Genomic DNA, 23,465 nt, shown 5'->3' with positions numbered 1-23,465 from the left:
TTTAATCCCTTTAAGTAGATAAAGGATAACTCATACAAGAATTTTATTTTGTCTCAAACAAATCAAATATTTTTCTTTGTGTACTTTGATATTTATAGGGTTGTCATTGGATACAAATATATATATATATATATATTTTTTTTAATCATCTTTGACTCTCGTACGCCGGGTTGCTATTGACTACAGATGATAAAATATTTATAATAATTATAATTTTGTTTGAATACTAAATAGATAAAGATGATTTTTGTATACATAAGTTTTCATTATTTTATCGATTAGGTATTTTAAAAAATGTATCATTTAACAGTTAATTTACATTTTGTTTTTGCGTACAAGTTGTCACACACTTTTTTATTTTATTTTTACCAACTAATTTGGAAATCGGTTCCATGCATATAAATTAGTATGTTAATTTTAAAATAAAATAAAAATACTGAGGTATTCCCCTGAATAAATTTTTTGTCAATATACAATATGGTACAATAATCAAAAATTAAAATTTGAAAATAATTTTATTATGAATCATTATTATTTATGGCTTTATGGCTGTGTTGCGGTGCACTAAAAACCACAATACAAATACGGAAAGTTTAAACCCTCTTTCTTTTGATGAGGAAAAAAAACATATACCCGTGAGTACCTCCCCCGTTTTTGAAATGTATGTGTGTAAGCCATCGGTGGTATTTTATATAACATTTTAATCTGGCTGCTAGTATTACAACATCACTAATGTCATTAAAATAAATTCCTTTTGTTTCCAACAAATCAATTTATTATAAAATTATAATGTTACGAGTATATCGTCTATACACTGACGACTGACGATCGTTAAAAACTATACGGCTATTATCGTACTTCTAGCATCATTATATATTATGGAAATAGAATCATGAAAATTAATCTCTTGAGCCACTATAATTCCACCCGGATGAGCTGTTGTCCCTCCAAAGTTAGCTTAGTTTAAAATGGCGATGAATAATGTGTGATTCATGCAGTTGAATGAATAGTTGGTGAATAATCATTGGACACATACACTATATTATAGTAAGTATATATAAAATACAAGTCAATTCTTCTATCACTGGGTATAATAAATATATACAGTAATAGCAAATATTTTTGAAAATTATTTTCTTTCACAATTTCGAATTATTATTTATACAATACCAAAACATAATTAAAAAAAAATATTTTATGTTTTTCCAATTTTTATTGTAAAAGTGCCTTTACTCGAAGGTATCTTTAATCCGTCCTTCACGCCATAATTATCAAATTCATCAATTTCATTTATTGTTCAAAATGTATGTAACAAATTGTGGAAATAAAAAATTAAGTAATAAAAAAAATATATTTAGATTTAAACATTTTAAATTTATTATTTTTAATGCTTTGAAAATATTTAAAAAATATTACGATAAAAATAGTAAACATATAATTCTTTTTCCCAATAATGTAAAATTATGTAAACGAATCAACTTGTATAGCGTATAAATTATAAATATTTTATATTAAATTATTATATTATATATAATATTCAGCCTAGGTAGGTCTGACAATCTCTTTGAAGTCCTTAATCCAATCGAATACATCAACAAAACCATATAATTTCTAAAAATTATTAATATGTATGATACAGCGCACGTTATGGACGCGCACCGTCTCTTAAAATAATAACTCGATTTGATTTATTAGCAAATGAAACTGTTGGTATTTATACAAGAGGAGCAGTGCCGACGAACCGAGGGTTGTTCGGGTTCCTATACACGGTTAGGTGAATGGAGGCGGGAGTATCCGAGGCCTTGAACATCGTTCCCGCTCGTTGTAAGTGGTGTCCGGTTCGAGGAAGTCGATCGGGTGCATCAGCGTGACCGTTGCAGGCGCGCTGATGGTGTCGTAAATGGTCGCCCTGAAAAGAGCGATTTCGGATCTCTCGTCGGATGGTCTGTCCGGCGATGCTGATTTCGTTTAACTGATGATCTTATTGAAGCTAACGGCGCGGCTGGCTACCCGTGGTGTCGAGTCAATTTTGCTGATTGGTCGTTTGAACTGTTCCAAAGTCGTCGTGGAGCGTTGACATTTCGCCGAAAAGGTGACTTGCTAGTACATTGATTAACGTGTGTCAGGCTTCAGTTGGTATGAATGGTGGTGGTAACATTCCCATCTATTTACTACGTCGGTCCAAGACGAAACGCGCCGGTTGTTGCGTATTTGCCACGGGGCGGTTTCGTCGTTTAGCAGCGCCACTAATATAGTTGTTGGGATTTCGCAGGCTCACCGTGGGTCGGCGTGGTTTCGGCTTGCGAGATTTACGGCTTGACTGGTCTTTGGGGTCACGTTATTGTTCGGTGTATTGAATAATATGTTGTCTATTTGAAGATTTGATGAAGACTGACTGATCTTGGGATATGTGCCTATATTTAGTATATTTACACCCCCTCGATTGTGTGGTTTTCTTCTGTCACAGCCTTGAAACTTATTCGTATAAATTCGACTATTGTAGTAGTGTTTCTTCTGTAGTATCTATCTATTTTGCTTGATGAACCGTTATTTTGCAGGTCTTGAAAAAGACCTTTTTAATAGTGTGAGGCTCGAAACATGTGCTACTTGATCTAATAAAAAAAAAACATTGTACCTTTTATTATAAGGTGATACTGAATCATGAAAAAAATAAAATGAATTATAGTAACATACATTCTATGTAAACGTAGTTTGTTTTATTTCAACAATTTCAAATAATTCACATCTATTTTTGATTATTAGTGTATTTGGAACGTATAACTACTCTGTATATATATACTCGTATATATATATTATAACCATATGATTATATGAATGCAAATTGATGACTGAACACACTACACCGGAGTGAAACATTATTTTTATGACGCAAACAAACTACAGTTACCAGATTAGTGAAACAATACTTTGGATTGACTAATATATTACAAGTGTAAAATAGAAAATATTATTTTTAAAGATTATAGGGCAATTGAAGTAGGTATATTTATTATTATATAACATGAGAATATTTTGAGTAATTTTCCAGAAAAAAAATCTGCTAATATACACTGTAAACAACTTCACGATCGTTCATCTCACAGTTACATTTTGCAAGAAAATGCTTAAGAGTTTTGATATTTAATATCACGAATTACACGCTTTAAGTGAATATAATATTGTCTTGAACACGCAACACATCAGTGTACTTATGACCATTCCATATCACCCGTTGTTTGTTTAAACTGCGGCAACTTTGAGCGAGTGGCGTGTAAGAAGTTTGACCAAGTTTTCTCGTTATTTAAACATAATACAAAAGACAATAGGTTAGGTATAGTAATTCAAAGGAGATTTTACTATTCAAGAAAGCTCGCTGCGTTACGCGTAGATTATTGTTCAAAGCAAGTAAATGAAATGAGAAACAAATAAACGCCATTCTTAACTGAAATTAAATTCTTGCCATGAAATAACAATGTGTATATTATAATATATACCTATACTATGCACCACCAGAAATAACAAACCAATTTGATTGAAAATTATCTTTGGGTAATTTATTGAATATTGTAATTTTTGTAAACGAAAAAATAAACAATTGTTACTAAAATAAAATTTTGACTGATACTATTATTGATACATTGTAGTTAATATTTAGTGTTTGTTTTATATTCATATTTATTATTTATTATATTTTAAATATTGCGTTCTATAATAAAACGTATTCATGTCCAATTTTACCTTGGGAGGAATAATTTATATCTTTAATGTAATTTTGTTTTAAATGTTGAGTATTTCCGTGGCATTTTTATTGTTAGTTATAAAAATTAAATGTTCTCAATTATATAGCGTAATGACTCATTTAATGCATTTTTTAAGGTTTATTAGTGCATTAAATTCACAGCCCTAGTATTAAGCATTTAAAATTATAAACTGATATAGGATAAATAGTATAATTTATATTAAACGTATTTGCCATTATTTTAGTATTACAATCCCCAACATCATATAATCATATATTTTCAAGGTTTTATAAATTGCATATTATTAACGATATATTTTATATCGATTACGTATAGGCAGTGATTTCGTTCAAATTTCCATAACAACACGTGTAGTAAATAAATCAAAAACTATATTTACTATATTAGTCAAATTTTAAAATTTTCTCAACTTATCTGCTGATATGATCCTACTACATCCTTATTTTTATTGCAATATATGTCATATTATAATGAAATGGAAAAAAAGATATTCAGTCCAGTAGTTAATAAAATATTGTATTGTTTATAATGAAAATCTATATCAATATTTTAATATTTATATCAAAACAAATTGTCAATAATTTCGTATATAACGATTTAATGTTACATAAAATAAATACATGTAAACACGTATTATATTATGTAATTTAGAGTTGGTGAATCTTTTTGTGATATTATGTTTGTATTATTTATTTTAAACTAAAATGTTGTTAGGAGATACTTATTACAGATATGTTTATTCGAAAATATATACATTTTAACCATATATTATTTTCATGAACAAATAAGTTATGGACAGCTATACCATTGATATTTCCTACCTCGGACTATATTAAATTACTATCAAACAGCTATTATACATAGCTAATTTCAAAAGGTAATGTGAAATCATTTAAAAGTAATTCTTGATAATGTTTACTTTAACTAATTTTAAGTAATTTGGTAATCAGTACGGTTTACGTTATTACAATGTTGACAACTGTTCTAATATTAATTTATTAAAATATTAATCTTCATACCATACCCAAATTATATTTTATGTTTCTGATGATTTATAATTACATTGCAATTTCATGTTTTTCAATATTTAAAATGTATTTGGAGTTATTTATGGGTCTCTTTTATTTTCATAACAAGATATATTATGATTAGAATTTCTATTCATAATTATGGATTTAAAATGGATATTAAATTTTTTTTATTTAAGCAACTCAGCATATTTTTTAAGATTAACTATAGATTCGTATACTTTTATTTAGTTTAGCGTTAACCTTGAGCCTAATAAACAGTTTCGATTAAAATTATTAAATAATAACTGTCACTGCCATAAAATTAACAAGAAAATCGAAAATCATTATACTAAAATAATAACATTTGACCAAAGTACTATAGTATTAATAATAGGTATTTTAATCTGCTAAAAAACACAAAGTATAATGATATTTAAGTTATTAATTTTTAAATATTACCTATACTACGTTAAGTATTTTATAAATCAGTATATTTTTCTTTATATCTATTTACTTATGCCTAAACGAACATCGATATCAAATTAATAGTTTATTATTTAAACATATTTAAAATATTTATACCGTAGAATAGTGTTCCGATATTCGTGAACAATTTTAACTTCATTAATACTTCAAATAATTATAAAGACATGCAAAATAGGATATTCATAAAATTATATACAGTTTATTAATACTTGAATACTTGAATATTTGAATAAAACTGTTCGGTTTAAAATCAGTTTAAGCCCCAAAATTGTATGCGATAAAAAAACAATTTCGATTATTGCATTACCAGTGCATAAAAAATTCAAATTATGTTTATGAAAAATAAAAATAATATACTAAAACATAAAATATAAGTAGACAAAGAAAATAAAGTGTGTCAAACATTGAAAAATTATATTAATTTTTAAAGTGTATGTTTTTTTAGAAGTATTTATTATAAGTTTAAATTTATGTATTAGGTAATAGCTTTATATATTTAAAATTGTTGTATGATCGATACAACGTTTAGTTGAGAGTTTATGTAAAATACTTTAGATACAAAACACCTTTCTGTTGATACACTAAAGACTAAAATGTAAAATGAACGAAAGAAATTTATGGGTGTACTTAACTTTGTATAAAAAAACAAAAATATTTTTATCTTATTTATTTATGGATATTAATAATTTATATTCAACAATGTTATAAACCAAACGTGAATGAAAACTATAATGAGTCCTTCATATTATGTTATAACCAAATTTTTAGTTTTTTTGTTTGTTTAAGTATACATACTAAATCCTTTTTGAATCATTTCATATAAAATCATTTTTACTGCAAATAAAGCTTGTATCATATAAATATCGAACAGAAACAAAATTTCAATTTTGAGCCATACGATAAGTAATATGGTAGGTATTATATCCATATTTAAAATGCCTAATAATAATAACAACAATAATTTAGTTTCAGTTTTTATTTGATAACAATAAAATTTTAATTATCATGTCTAGTAAAATAATGCGTAAATTCACCAATGCAATCATTAGTTTATATATTTATATGTATATAGTTGGTTATGTATTCTGATGGTTATCTAACCTAACCTAACCTAACCGATGGTTATATAATATGATATATGAAATTACTTGCATGTATTGTTTTGCTATTTGCAATTTTATAAAATTATAATATATTAAGCGTTTTTGTTATGACTTAAAATTATGTAAAAAAAAAAACTTGCAAAACGTGAATTATTTTTAACTAAATAATTGGATACCTTTAAAATAACCTTAATTTTGGAACAGTAAAATAATTTATTTTAAGATTTGTATAATTTTGTCTTTATTTGTGAATTATTATTTATTCATAATAAAGAACATTTATTTTGCACCAATAGGCATAACCGTCATTCACGATTTATATTTGAAAATAACAATATGAAATACACATAATATTTCAAAACTGAATAATATAAAACTGTTGCTCGTTGTTATTAGTTATTTTCATTAATCAATACGTACTGGAATTTTTTTTGTAAAAAAGTTTATTGTTCATTTCAGACAATGCAATTATTTTCAAAAGAAAATCAGATATGATTTCTTATCAAGAATTATTGTTGTGATCGGTTCTGTACATCGCCGAATTAATGTTTATAGCATTAACATTAAAAAAAAAAACCATGGCATTCGTTGTATTTCTATATCTTTTATCTTCTAAGTTTTTTTTTATATATATATTAGCGAAACTTGCGGCAACATGGACCATTGGGAGTGGGGTGGTTAATTTTATATATTTTTATTTGTAAGTGAGTTGGTAGAATTGTAGTGGTCGCCCATCCGGGAGCTAGTAACTGCGGCTGGTACATACACTTTGTGCATTTCCGCAGATTGAGCATATAAACGCACCTCACCAAGCCATTCTTTATTTTTTTTGTATCAAATCATGAAAAACAACCCACTTATTATAAATTATAGCTATTTATTTTATCATGTATTGACATACATTTATAATAACGATATTTGTTCTATATCGTCAATGATCTCAGAATTTTAAAATAAAGTTATCCCGTTTTTTTTATAACTTTGAAGATGCATTAGTAATATGATATAAATTACGTCGCGTAAGGCACCTAACTATAAAAATCATATCATCGTATCAAAATATCCGTTGAAGTATACCTACACATTTTATCCCACGCATACGATTGCTATATATATATATATCATAGTCAATATGTTTTGTTATTCACTCGACTAATACTCAGGTAAGTTATAAAGAACTCATGTTTACGAACGCTTGTGTTTGTTTGAAACCTTTTCGATCCCTTCACACGTACGGGACGCTAAAAAAGGCATTTCATCATTTTGTTTTTCCCTCCACGCATTTTTTACGATGCAACGCCTACCCACACGCGATCGTCATTCATTTAACTCCGCCTCGCGTGTTGACGTGTTATAGCGTTTGTTTTTTTTTTGATACCTACATCCGGGTTTATAACATTATAATAATTCACAGACCAGCCTAGGTTAAGTCCTCTAAACTCGAGAGATTTTTAGAAAAATACACGCTTGATCACGGACCACTATCAATAAATAAAAATAAAATACAGCACCCATTGGTATTATATTATATTATATATATATATATATATATATATATATATGGCATTATTATCAAAGATTATTATATTATAAAATTGGTGGAAATTATTAAACTACCAATGTACGTAAACGATATTATCAGGTAATTGAATTAACCGTGAAATACGAAGACGAAACCCAAGTAATTATAAGTGTAGGTATATATTATCTCACATAATAAACATCAAAGTGTATTGGTGTTAAAAATATAAATTAAGGTATTTTGTTGTATTTAAAACGTATAACGTTAATTTACTACATTTAAATGTCTTTAAATAAAGAAATATATATAATATATATTTATGTATTTATTCTTTAGTAGTGTAAGTATAATACATTTTTTTTTTCGTTAGTATCTAAAACCGGAGGAGGAACTATGGTGTCAGTACTTCTCCTCCGGCCACCATCTTTTAATGATAATAATTAATAACCAATTACACATTTACGTAGCTGCAACGGGCAAATCTCCCGTTCGATAGCTATTACAATACTACAATAGGTAGTTATGTACAATAATTTTCGAGAATTTGCCTTCGGCTACATTTTTAAGAAACTTGACTGCGCAATCAATAATCATTGGTTCAGTAAATCCAGAGGTCTTTCTGTGGCATGACGACGCCGTTTCTCATTCTTCTTTGCAGTAAGGATATTTTCTCCCATTTGATAAAAAAGATTGAAAACTTCCTCCGCTTCTTTAAGAACCGCGTGCTTCTCGGTTGGACCCGGTGGCAGTGTCTCTAACACTGGACCACAGATCATGTCAGGCACGTCGACGGTGCTCGGGCAACAGCCTAGCCGGGAGGTTAGTGCTTCCCGGAATCTTTCCCAGTAGACGCACTGGAATAACGCGTGTTCGGCCCCTCGGCGGTGTCCAAGTCATCTAGTCATCTGCACATTGCCAGCAACGCGGACTACCGGCCCTGCCCATACGATAGAGGTACCACTGGAAACAACCATGGCCCATGAATGCCTATGTCATGTGAAACGTCAGAGGCATCCAAGAGACGGCCCTTCCTAGCCATCTTCCCAAGTCAGGGATGACGCAGCGCGTCCATGCCATTTTCGAGGTTGCTTGCCATCTAGCCTGCCAGGCACCAACCATAGTGGTTGCTGTAGAAGGCCGTTGATTGCTGGGCTCCAATACAGCGGGCAGTTGGGACCTGATACTGCGTCTCTCCAATCCGAGCAGATCGACGGGTGGCATGTATACCAGAACCAGAGTGACATGATCCGACACGGTGCGGTAGGACCGGATCACCCTCATGGCGGCAGTCCTCTGTGGACGGATCAAGATCGCTCTGGTTCTGGTGACATCTGTAATAGTGGAGATCCAGACAGTAGTGGCGTACAACAGCTGACTTTCTACAACAGAGGCTAGCAGCCTCCTCTTCCATTGAACCGTTACGCCTATGTTCGTTATAAGCCTGGACAGATTAACGGCTGAGTGGGCTGCCTTTGTTGCAACAGTATTAACGTGGGCTGCAAAAGTCAGACGCTTGTCTAGAATGACCCCAAGGTATCTGATCTCATTTCACAATGAGATCAGGTGGCTGTTGATCGTCAGTCCGGGTCGGGCCAGCTGAAGGTTAGGCGGAACAGAATGACCGCTTCACTCTTCTGCAGATGAGCCAACTCCAGGCCTCTGCTCCGCATCTAGTCGTCGATGACCAATCAGTGTAGGATTGATTGCATCTTCAAGTTTCTGCCCGGTCGCGGCCATTCCCACGATTGCGAGATCATCCGTGAAGGCAACAAGCTGAAACTCGGTGGTGTTAATTAAGAGGAAACATAGGTGACGTTCCTCAAAGTTGGGCCAAGAACAGAACCTTGTGGCATTCCACAGGTCACCGGCCTCTCCACCATCCCTTCGCCAGTCAACAGCATTCTATCGGTCAGCCAAGCCCGGAGCATCTCTACCAGGTACTCCGAGGTGGTGATGCGCCTCAAGGCTGCGTCGATTACAGGCCACCTCAAGGAATTGAAGGCATTTCTGACGTCTAAAGTCACCAAAACGCAGAGACTCTTCTTTCTTGGGGTGGTGGCTGCCTGTGGTGACGATGCTGAGGACCTTGCCTATATCAGACTCTGTGCTGACTCCCTTCCTGAAGCCGAATTGGTTTGAGGCTCTTACCCATCCCTCGTGCTCGTTTAGATGATCCTAGAGCATTTATAGAAGGAATTGTGGCGTTGTGTTCGAAGGCCTGGTACCTGAAGCACCTCTCTCCGGACCGGGCACAAGGTCCACCCGATCAGAATCCTGGAGATTTAGGTGGCGACGTGTTTAAGCATTTTCACCGTGGCAATCTGCTGTCCGATATCCTGACATCACCGACTACGTCCCGGTCTATCTTGACGGTTGGGTCACCTTGACCAGGGATGGCGTTGCGGAGTGTCTCCAAGGGCTTCCATAGCGGTGGTGACTGCGTTGATGTCGAGCACCTCGATTTCCACTTGTACACCGAGCTGAAATACTTTAACCACTGAGTCTTCTAGCTTTAGAGACATGGCTGAAACTATGTGTTTGGCTGCTGTGACTGAGTTGCCTCCTTTGAGAATCTCCAGAAGAAGACATCCATACCGTGTCTGCCTCATGGTTACACTGGTGCCGATCTCTGCTCTAGTTAGTCCACAGTAATAGTTGCACACCATCAGTATTGTGTCTCTGTAACTCTTCTCGTCGGAATTTTTGACGAGGATCGCTGGTGGTTTTTTTGGAAAATCCTGAAGGCTGCAAGCGGGAGCGAGTTGTGGGCTGACGCACCGCCGTCGTTAGATTTTTTCTGGTGCGTCGACTGAATACTTGGGACCAAATTTCTGTGTCAGTTTCCATTGCAATGTCCGTCTCTACTTCCTGCGGGAGCGAGCCACTTGGTACCTTAGATTTCCATGTTATTCTGCGAGCAAATGCCACCTTCGACTCTATAACCACGTCGCTATCCTAATAGCCCAGGGTCAGAATCACATCCGAGGAGGAATCAGCAGTGGAAATGTTCTTATTGCTGGTATGTTCTGTGTGAGGTGATCTGAACAGGTTCAGCACATTCCCAATCTTCGAGAGAAGGGAATTTATCGTTTGGTGAGCCTCATTGGTTTGATCTAGCAGGCTATGTAAGTAACTCTTTTAAAGAAAATTTTCTTTGTATCGGAGGCAGCCGCTTTGAGTATGGACCTCGATTTGTTCAATTTTTCCCTGAGGCTTGCGCACCAGTCGCTCGTGTTGACCTGAGGTGGTTCCAATGTGGCCTGGGAGGTCTTAGCGGTCTTCATCTTATTTTTCTCAGGCACAAATGGGACGTCGAATCTCCGATTAAAGGTGTCTGCTCCAGTCAGTGCCACCACGACCCGGTTTGTGAGATCCATTTTACCATCTGAGCTGGTGTAAGACATTGTGCTACCAAGGGCCCAAGACCCGGGTCGCTGGTGGACTGAATTGTCTTCGCCTGCCTGTTTGCTGGTCCAACTTGTCTTGTTCACCGTCGTGGCTGAACTTGGTGGTCGCGCACGGGGTCTTGTAGCCGACGGGTAATGATCTGCACCTGCACGCGCGGATTGTCTCGAACACTGGGCGTGGTTTGGTGCACTTTCGCGTACAGGAACGCGCGTAGTTGACCACTGAGCGTGGTTAGCGCCTGCGCGCGTGGAGCTGCTGCTGTTGGGCGCTGTGCTTGGTTTAGCACGCACCTGCGCGCATGGATTTAACGATGCCTTGAATAGTGACTGCCTCTGGAGAGCTACAGACCACTTAGTACGTCTGCTCTGAAGCGCTGCCACGACTCGACTGAGAAGTATAATACACTAAAATTACCGATAAAATAAAATATTCATTACGAAAACGTTTTAAAAATGATTCGTTTTATCTTATTTGACGTTAAGCATGATCATATATGTAAATACAAAATGGAACTTATTCTGGTTGAATTATTTAAAAATTAGTTAAGGGCTGTCTCACTAAAATTTGAAACATATTTTTAAATCATGTACGTATACTGTATACATACTAAAGTATGTGGAAATCAAAATAGTAGAACGTTGAGTTAAAACATTATTGTTTTCTTTTGACTTATTTTTGTGGTTATAAACAATTTTTTATTTCATTAATAATACCAAAACACAAATATACTATAAGTGTTTGGGCGTAAAAACTAGACATAAACTAATATAAAATGGGTATAAATATATCGATATTCATTTTAGGTATAAACAATTCAATTATTGTTTTTCAAAAGAACTGAAAAAAACTTAATATGTAATTAAAACGATGTCAAAATAATGGACCTAAAGTTATTCTATGATAATATATAGAGTGCTCTCAAAGACATGGTTAATTCAAATTATATGAATGTTTCTAACATAATGGTGTTTCTTTGAAGGTAGGCTTCTTAAAACACGAATGAAAATAGAACTTTGACAGTAAATTATTTCATCAAACAAGTAATAAATACTTATACCTACAGCAAATAAACCTATGAAATAATAATCACACTTAACTTTATAAATTCATAATAGGTAGGTACACATAAAATAATAAATCAATCGTGACTAAAATAACAAAAAACCTCAACTCCTTCATTAGACGTTAAATTTTAAATTAATTGTAATAATTATTTATTATTAATGAGCACCCAAATCGAAGTTACGAACATAAATATACTTTCACAAATTCAATGTTTGATTAATTTATTTTTAGTCTCGTTTTTTAGGAATAACATAATTAAATTCTAGATTGTGGGTCAAACAAAATTATTTTTTATAGATTTTTTTTTTAAATTTAAATTTTAAACTTTCGAAATAAATAAATCATCCTGAAATTTTAGAATATGGTTTTAAATTTACATTTAAAAAATTAGCTACACATTTTTTTGGAATAATTTAAGCGAAAAATGAAAAATCCTAAATTTTTCACTATACAGTCGACTATCGATAATTCAAAGTTGACGGGACTATTGAAAAACTTCGAATTACCAATAGTTCGAATTGTTGAGTAGTTTGAAATAGCGAGAGAGTAAAACAAAAACAAAATTTGAATTACTGAGAGTTAAGAGTTAAATTTTTTTTAATTGTACATAATTATTAATTATTTTAGCAAATTAGGTGGTATTACTATAGTACATATTATTAGAGTTATATATTGTTTTTAAATTGCAAATTAAACTATAATAATAATATTATACTACATAAATTTAATTATGATTTTAAAATATTATTATTTATTAAAGAATTTTAATGGTTTTCTGCTTCATCAAATTTATTTTAATTTTTTCATAACTTTTTACATTAGGTTAATATTCTTCGAATTACCGAGCGTTCAACAGATGATACTTCAAATCGTCACGTGGTAGTGGTTAGTTTTACCAAATTTTAATTTTGAATTACCGAGTGTATTTTTCTTATTGGAATTACCACATGATTTTCAAGGGACCGAGCATTTACTTCGTATTACCAAAGGTTTTTGATTATTGAACATTTTAATCATCGAGAGTCGACTGTATTAGAATTTAAAACTTCTTCACCTCATCAATACATTTACGGAGGTTCCATTTTTATTTTAAAAGTTTTATTTCAAGAGACCACAATCATCATATTTAGAAAGCAACTAACTAATTTAACTTCTAAGTAACAATTTTGTGAATTCTTCGTTTTTGTAATTATAAACTTCATTTAGATGGTCGGTATTAGATTTACTTTAGCTAATATTATTATTGTTAAACAAAAATACATAGAAATATGTTTTAGTCAAAGCGCTGTTGATTAAAATTAGAACATAATATCTAGTTTAAAACCAAAATAATGAGTATAAAATATATCGATATAAAATTTATTATGTATTATTACAATCGTTCTGTATTAAATTATGTAGAATTAAACATTATATGTTACTGATATCATTATCATCATTATACTTTTAACATCGTATTCAAACAAAAGCTGTTGAACAAAAAATGTAAAAAATTAAAATTATCTTTTATTGTCTTGGTATTTATATACAATAAAGTATTGTACTTTATACATTTATGTATCTAGTTCATCTAACTGCGTTTAATTCGCATGCATCAGAAGCACATTCATTATTTATTAAAATAAAACGTTACAACTAAATGTAGTTATTTGTATACAATTCGTCATATTTAATATAATAACATTAATTATAAGTTATAACACATATAACTACTATAATTTTTGAAATGCCAAGAAAACAGATATGGTAATAGCTTGGTAATAATCACAATTTTAACTATGTGGTTACGTATTAAATGTAATAGTAATAATTATACACTATACAGTGTAAACAGAAAACTAGTATGATCTTTATAAACGCGTAGTATTGGTACGATCCAAATTTTTTTCATTATTATTGTTAATTCATTTACAATAAGACATTCCTTGCCTTTGCCTATAAGACTATCTAAATCTATGGATAATGTAAGTAATATTAATTGTTGGCTATTTTAACATGATAATATTATAAGTAGTAATAATAATGATCATAACAATAGTAATAGTTAAGGTTGGTTAAACATATAGACAATAATAATATAGTGTAGATGAATAATACGGAAACAATTATAATTACATTACAGTTTATAGTAATTAAAAACGGCCTCGTTTTAGACGTTTTTGTGGTCGTGAACGTATAAGTGTAGATTGAAGTGAATTGAGCCTATTGATTTGTGAAGTGAACTATGGAAATTTTTAGCAGGGACACTTATATGATCTCGAATTTCGATAATTCGAAGGTCTTTGAGTAGCTTTTCGTTACGTATGAATCACGTTATTATTCTTAATATTTTCTTTTGGAAATTTTTTATTTTTCTTAAGTGTTTGACTGAACAGTTACCCTAGACATGACAATCGTAGGTGATTAGTGAGCGTAATAATTGCTTGTAAATTAATATTGGACATTATTTATGTATAACTAATTTTTTGTTTAACATAGGAAATAACATGTAGAAGCGCTTGGTAAGCTTATATTGTAGTTTAGTAGCTATATAAGTCACTCATGTTAGCCTCTTGTTTAATGTGACACAAAAGGTACTTGACAGAAAGCTGCCAAGGTATGTAATCTTTGTCGAATCTTAGAGGTAGTGAAGTGAAATAATGGCGTAAGCTGAATATGACTGTTGTGCTTTTTGAGGCGTGTATGTATATTTTCTAGCTTTTGTGCCATTTTGCTAGTAGATTTAAATGATATTGTAAGTTGTTTGTTATTGCATCAATGTGTAACGGGATTCACTGCAAATAGTTGTGCCATCTGCAAACAGAGCAATGTTTGTACGTGGTGACTATGGCAAATAATACTAAAATAGGTCCCAGTTTGAAGCCTTGAGGTGCTCCAGCAGAGATTAGGGGATCAGATAAATTGTCGTTAATTTTAACTGAAAATTGACTATTTGTTAGGAAGAAATTAAAAATTAAAGATATATATCTTCGAAGTATAGAAAGATTTTAGTTTGTATATATAAGACTTTCGTGTCATATTTTGTCGAACGCTTTTGAGACATATATAAAAATACAGCAACAATATGGCAATGTTTTTCAAAAGAAGTACTGATATGTTCCGTTATACGGAAAAGCTGTTATATGGTCGAGTGGTTAGAATTAAACCCAAATTGGAATCTTGGGATAAAATCTGCGTTATTCAAATCATTTTTTAGTCTCGTGTGTTTAACTTTTCAAAATCGAAAATTTTTGATAGGGAGGTCCCGGAAGTAGTAGACTTATCGGTCTGTAGCTATCAGGATTTGATTTGTATTCTTATCAGGTTTTTTATTACATATTGCAACTGTTGCTAACTTCTAGTTCAGTGGAAAGTGTCCAACGTGTAACAAAAAATTAAATAATGAAGTCATAAAGACGAGTCCTTTTGCAGGGAAGTTTTTTGAACATGAGATTGATGATGTGGTCACTGGTCATGACCAGGGGCTTTTTTGTTAGGTAATTTTTTTACAATGAGCTTAATTTAATTTAGTGTGACGTAATCCATGTAGTTTTGAATTGAATAATCAGGTAAATCTAATAACTTACGGACCCATTGTTCATTATTTATATCAGTCATTTGGTTGGTAGAAAATGTGTTGTATAACGTTTCCGAAAAGACGTTATAATTGTCTGCGTTGAATGTTGGTAATTTATTTGCTGTACGGAGAGGGAGAATTATGTTTATTTCTTGGTTCAATAGCGTTTTGGTCTACTTCCATAAATTTGAGTCTCTCGGATGCATATTTAGTAAATAACTGTTATACGACGACACGCGATTGTTTTGTAGGGCTACTTTCATGTCCTTAATGAGTTTCATTCAATGATTTTTTTATTTGCCGTATTTCTTTGATTTTTAAATTGCGTCTAGCATGTTGTTTAACGATCCAAGATAGACAAAGTTTGCCAAACTTTTATGAAGAAAAATACTTTGCATGAAAAACTGCACAACGAATTAGAAAGCTATTAATTTAAATAAAGAAATTAAAACGGGACAATTTTTTAATAATAATGTAGCATAGTAGTATAGTAATATAGTATAGTGTGTAAAATAGTTATTATTGATAATAAATTGTATATTTGATATTTATTTTAAATACCTGCTACTTTATATGTACCTACTTATTTTTATCCTTTTGTCTTTTTAATTAAACATTAATTTATTTACAATCTATACAATATAATAATTAGCATAATAAGTAAATTAGATACAAGAATTAGTAACAGGAGATAGCATTTATGGTCTGGCATTTAGCAGTGCCGCCCGACCAGGTACTTTTTACGTATTATCTATTGTTTTAAATTTTTTTTTTTTGATTTATGGGTAGGTCACTAGGCTTCTGTCTCTTGAGCCTTCTACGTAAATTACCGGGAAGTGAGATGAAGACTAGTTGTTTGATCAATAGATTACCGTGAAAATTTAATTTTGAATGAAATTTCGCTAGTTAATTATTAAGGGTAGACATTTTTATTTCTAACATTATATTTTTGTTTTGAACATATTATTCAATTTTAACTTGTTTACGATGGTGATTTATCAAAACTATATAAACATTGTGAATATTTTAGGACACATAAAAAAAAAATTTTACGAGTACTAGTATTCCGTGTTTTTTATTTTATTTGTTATAATTCTATAGACCGTACCAATATTCCAACAATCAAAGTATACACATTCTGTAAATCAAATTAAACTGACTTTTTAACTATACCAGGTACCTTTTTATAACAACTCACAATTATTGAATTAAACAGTGATAAAATATATTGAATGAATGTCATTATTACTGATATATTGAGTACTGAGAGATTAGGTTAAATATTCAATATCGTATTTGCAATTACAAAGTTACAGTTATGTGCATTATGAATATTAAAATCATTTGTATTGACTTGTGGTTAACAATATAATTTCATCCTAAAGATAAGGTTTTGTTTTATAATGTATGCATCATTAGAAACTTATAATTGTAATATTCGTGATACCTAAAACGAAACATTTGGATACTAATAAAATTTGAAATTTAGAAAAAAAACTATTCTACAGTTGTATCATCCAACAGATATAGCCTAACCTATTTTTATTTTATAGCTTTTCAATTCTAGTCATATTATACAAAGTATTGGAATTAGATCATGATATTTACTTTTTTGGAAAACTAATCATAAAGCAGGAAACATTTCGGTAAATATTTCAATTACCTTTATATTATTTCTTAGCTAAATTATTGGTATGGTATTCCTTATTTAAACGATAATATCCTAAAATATTTTCAATTAGATCTTGAAATAACAACTTATTGGAGAAAGCATTTGGTAAACAACCATTGTGTTTTTAGAAAATCTTGACTTTACTATCACAATTAACTAAATTAGGTTTAGATATTCATATGACCACTTTCATAGGTAAAAAAAACCTTATAAAAATGCATAATTCTGCATAAGGTTAAATTTTTACTCAAAATATATAGGTACTCAAATTAAAATAATTTTAGTTTGATTAAACCCATTTTCGTATTTTCACTTATATTTAGTATCGCAAACTTTTAAGTTAGTAAAAATCATAGTTTCAATCACTTTTGGAATTTAAATTAAGTTTGAATTTGATAAATTTGAAATTAAAAAAATTAATTTATGATACATTGTACTGTGATTTTTTTTTCAATCGTTCATTGTAGTTTAAATTTTAAAAAAAATCTGAGCATACAATATATAATATATTATCCTTCATCATAAAAAACTAATTGATATAAATTTAAAAAGACAAAATAAAAATTAAAAATTCATAATATTGAATATTTTGTTTTTATCATTTATTATTAAAATACACTATCCTTAAATATTCTTTTACAATAATCGTATGCGATGGAGGTGACGTGGCTTGGGTGACAACTGACAGGAGATAAGAAGCCACCCATTGGAGGCACTTAAAGCTGGGAATTTATTTTAATGTGCTAGCGAGAGAGAGTGATTTTGAATACAGAATAAAGGAGAAGAAGGGGTACATACATTTTAGTTAAGTAGGTCACGACACCAGGTACGTTAAAGACGCCTTCTGGGGTCAACAGGAATAGCATTTGTGGATAGTTCGGAAATCAAGGGATTACGATGACTGAGGAACTTGGAGTTTATACGTTTTTACAAAGTTTTTGTGACGTATTGAACTGTTGGAATGAGTAGATCTCTATGTAGAATGTTGTTAGATACAAAGTAGGAAACTTGGTTGTTTGGCGGAGACATTTTGATTGGAAGACTTGAAGTTTGATTTAGTTTAACGTTTTAGCTGCACCCAAGAGTTAGATACCGTATGTCCAGATCGGGTTGAGAAGGAGTTTATATAATAGTGGCTTGTTTTTTAAGTTGACGTGTTGTGATGTGAGAAGATAACGCAATTGACGAAAGCACTTAATTAAGGCAAGTCTTTTGTTGTGGGTGTTAGTTGCCAAAGTTAATCTGCGGTCTAGAAGCAGACCTAGCTATCGGAAATTTTGGGTGGTTGGAAGAGGTACATTGTTGAGGTAGATGAGAGGGCAGACGTTTTACCTTAGTGTAGACGTACAGTAGATGGATTTTGTTTCATTGATTTTTATCTCTCAGGCTTTATACCAGGTTAATAAGAGATTGAGATGATTTTGTACGAGGTTTGAGGCTATTTCGGGGTCGGCATGGATCGCTATAAGAGCCTTGTCGTCGGAAAAGTCGCCAGTTATAGTGTTGGGGTGGCAAGTTCTTTTGAAGTGAATGAATTGAAAAGTAGAGGTGCTGTTATAGATCCTTGAGCTATCCCTGCATGGATTTGTGATACTTCGGATAAGGAGAAGCCAGATCGAACGGCAAAATGTCTGTTTTCTAAATAGGATTTAAATATGAGAAAATAGTATGGTGAAAGAATAGATTTGAGTTTTAAGAGAAGGCCTTTATGCCATACTCTGTAGAATGCCTGTAATTCGTCAAAGGAGGCAGCTGTGCAAATAAGCAATCAAATAAAAAAATATATTAATTACATTTTTTAGCAAAACATTAAAATAAATTTAAAAATGAAATAATTGTAGTTTTTAAATTTTATGAAAATATTAACATACTCTTTTATATCCATTATAATGTCTTTCATAAGATCGCTTACTCATTAATTTTATATAAAGTCGAAAAACTTAGTATTGTATTATTCTAAACTCGAAGAGTTTTGTTGTGGCAAATGTTTATAGTATGCACCCCCAGCGTATTAGTTAGGTTTCAACTATTAACATATTGTTCAACTCAATGCAATAATTAATTATTTGATCAACGAATATTTCAACATGTAATAAATTGCCTTGATAATAATTAATAATTATGGTTCAAATACTTTAAAATTGCATACAACGTTATTTCTAGATAAATGTTGAGAATATATAATTTGTTAATAATTATATTGATTACTTTGTACTTAAATATATAGGGCATAAGTATTACAGGAAATTTATTTCAAAAGTTAATTTAATTTCAATGCTATAAGCTTAATTTCGTTGATAACCACTACCACTTTATACAAAAGGAAATAGATATAAAAACAATGAAAAAATACCTTTGAAATACAAATATATTATTATGGCTATACATATGTATAGCAGCGGAAAGAAAATTAATCAAATTTTGTTCCCTAAGATATTTAAATGAATTTAAATTTAAATAAAAAAATATTTATAATAATACCGCGTAAATTAGATGAATTAATTATTGTGAAAAATTGGATTACATTTTAAATTGAACAAGATTAAATAATTTTATCTTAAATTTAGAATATTTAAAAAAAAATCTTTTATTATTTGTTGATACGTTTTATTAATGTATGTATTTTATTTAATTCTATGTATTAGTATTATAATAAAATCATCTACATGCTGTACGCGTATAGTAAAAAGTATGACTATAACCCGACTAACAATTTTAATATACATCGGGTGCTTCACGTCAATTTTTTTAGTTTAATACAAAAATGAATACATTTTGTATAAACTATAATTCCGTTAAGCTTTTAGTGTTAATTCAAAACTTATTCTATATTAGTGAAGTCATAATTTAGCAATAAATATTGGTTAAATAGTCCAAATATAAATATACTTATGTGAAACATCAACATAATATTATTATTATTATTAAGTGCTAAGGTAGAAATTATTTAAAAATATCCATGATATAACACTTAATTAGTAAATTGAATTCTTATTAAAATCATAATAACCCTCTCATATTGAATGTATATATAATCTTAATAAATTAACTCATAAAATGATGTATCTCTTATATACTGTAAAAAATTGAAGTAATTTTCATTAAGTACATTATGTAATGAACTAATGAATAATACATATTCTTTGTTTCTTCCAGGCCGTTGTTAGTCTGGACGTTGGTGCGACTTTTGGCGAATCAATAGTCCATGACTTGCCCAGAGATATGACTGTGTGCACGAAAACTACATGTGAGCTACTCAGAATACACCAGAATGACTTTAAAAAGATTTGGGACGTAAGTGATACAATAAAAATAATAATTATTAATTATCTTTAACTTTTTCATTTTCGTAACACGGCGCATCGTATAGGCAATTGTGGTACTGCATTGCTGTTTTTAAATTTTTTGTATTTAATATTAAATATATATAATATTATAATATATTTTTTTTTAATCCTAGTTTTTCGTTATAATATAATAATGTTTAACCACTGATGATTTTTTTGTTTTTTAAACATAGAAAAAAACCATTTTCTATGTAAAATTTGCATCAAAGCAATATATTATATATTTTTCATGTATTAATTGTTAGTACTAATTACTAAGTATCATGTTTACAATTATTGCAATTGTTAAAAGTATTAAACTTATTTTGTACTCGGAATTATACGTGAACTAAAAAAAATAATGCCTGCGAGTTGGTAAAAGTTTGTTTTCTACGTAAATAATCATAATAATAATTTATAATACACAGTAAACTTATTAATAAATCAAGGAGGGAACACTCTATTTAATAATAGTTAATTACAAACAAAATAGTTTTATTTTAATACTTCTATATTATGCCAACCAAAACATAGATCAATAGTAAAGGTATTAAATAAATCTGTTGTTTTGGGTTCCATAAACATAATAACCTTACTTATAAAAAATAACGTAAATATCATACATTTTTTTTAACACTATCGTTTATTTTCACCGGGAATTGTACAAGTCAACGATGGATAAACACTCCATGAATATAAATATAGGTACTTTAAGTATAAATACATAATTATTCATTTCCCTGCGTTTGAAGATACAAAACTTGCATATTCAATTATTATAATATTCAACAGCGATAAAAATAATTTATAGGTAACTAGTATCAAAAACTGAAAACATAGTTTATGCAAAAATATGACGTGTTACTTAAACGATGAAAAGTGTAATTGCGACGCTTCTAAGGTAGCTACTTAGTCTCACCCAGCAACGCCTATTTGTAATGAACTACACGCATCTTCAATCCTACTTTGCTATTAGTTTGTTCATTTATCTAAATCCGTTGAGTTCTATATAATAATATCTAAGTTCTAATGTACCGTATTAATATGGAAGTTCTTTGATATGTTGTATAACATAATACTTATGTTCTATATTATTGCTATTTAAAATATGAATTTTTTTCTTGGACACTCCAAATATTTCTCATATGATAATTATAATGTAAATGTAGTTTCCTAAATTTTCTTCTAAAGACCGTCTTTATGATAGTATCTTCTAATATCACAGATATGCATATCAACATATTGTTTTATTTAAGTTCAAACATAATATTATTAATAGAGTAGGTATTACATAAGATTAACTGTAAAATGAATAGTAACAATAAAATTGGCATTACGCAACATAAAACTATATTTTTATTTACATTTAAAAAAATGTTTTAAGGGATATTTTAAGATTTTTTAATCATATTATAGCACATATTTCAGAATTTCTTAGTTCTATAAAATCCGAACCCCGTTCATAACAATAATTAGTCTGATAGACTGTTTAAAGTCTATAAATAAAAATTCAAAGTATAAAACTAGGGTGATAGCACTCCAGCATCCAGCTTAAAAAATTAGCATAGAAACAAATAACAAAAATATATATTGTAGTTAAAATCCGTTACAAAATATAGTTACATTTTTAAAAGTTTTTTTCTTTTTGAACTAAAATTACTAAAATTCCATACTCAGAGTTCTGGCATGACTTACATTTGATTTTTTAAATATTTTTGAAGGTTGAACTTAAATAGCTATATTAGATATATTGTTTTATTATGTTCAACTGTTTGTCTGCAACGAATATCAAAATTATTATCAAGCATTATACTTACTAAATTTGTTTACAGTATAAAATAAAGCAATGTAAGCGTGTATTTTGATTCCATTACCTATCAATATATAAACTAATTTTAATTTTGTTAATAATCGTATTTGATATATTAACTTAAATCTTAACCGTTAATGTGAATAATTATAAAATAAGCAAAAATTACAATAACTTCCATAAAGATTAAATCAGAAAAAATTGAACAACTCGTTAATCTCCTTAATTACCTTATCAAACATTGTGGCCAACCATCTCGTGACAATTTATTACGGTCAATTGACCGCATGAAAATTTATTGCTTGTGTATATTTTATAATATATTATGATAATAGTAATATCAGGATGATAAAACAGTATACTATAACAAAGATAATGCACACGTCATACGCGCTATTATCCTCTGCAGAAGAATAATTATAGTTCGGTCCAATGACAGTTTATCTTGTCTGTTGTGACAAAAACAGAGTTTGAAAACATTGGATGTTAGCTGAGTGTATGAAGTGTGAAAATGAATATTTTAGTTGATTTATTATTATTTACCTATCGTATTCAACGAATATGGACCGAACAAAAATCGATTTAACATGCACGTGTGTGATGGTACATGCACGAATGACAGTATAAATATATTTAAGTGTTATTAACTTCAAATCTTGGATCCAAAATAGATAAAACACATTGTTATTATTATTATACTTGACGATATCTTAAACTGACAGTCAACTTATTTTCAGAAAATATGG

At 30.2% G+C, this 23,465-nt stretch overlaps 1 protein-coding gene across 2 annotated transcripts in view; it reads left to right on the top strand.

Annotated features, from left to right (window-relative positions):
• The window catches only part of Epac (Exchange protein directly activated by cAMP), a 243,540-nt gene that overhangs the window by 174,409 nt on the left and 45,666 nt on the right, over positions 1-23,465 (top strand). For both annotated transcript variants that reach the window (XM_089225496.1, XM_089225495.1), the window contains exon 4: positions 20,740-20,877. In XM_089225496.1, the coding sequence (XP_089081622.1) occupies positions 20,740-20,877 (138 nt within the window). The remainder of the gene's footprint in view (positions 1-20,739; positions 20,878-23,465) is intronic.

The sequence above is a fragment of the Diuraphis noxia genome, unplaced genomic scaffold, assembly GCF_037042655.1.
Source record: "Diuraphis noxia isolate RWA-SAM2 unplaced genomic scaffold, SU_Dnox_SAM2 contig0004, whole genome shotgun sequence".
In the NCBI taxonomy this organism is placed as follows: domain Eukaryota; kingdom Metazoa; phylum Arthropoda; class Insecta; order Hemiptera; family Aphididae; genus Diuraphis; species Diuraphis noxia.
This window is presented reverse-complemented; position numbering and strand designations above follow the sequence as displayed.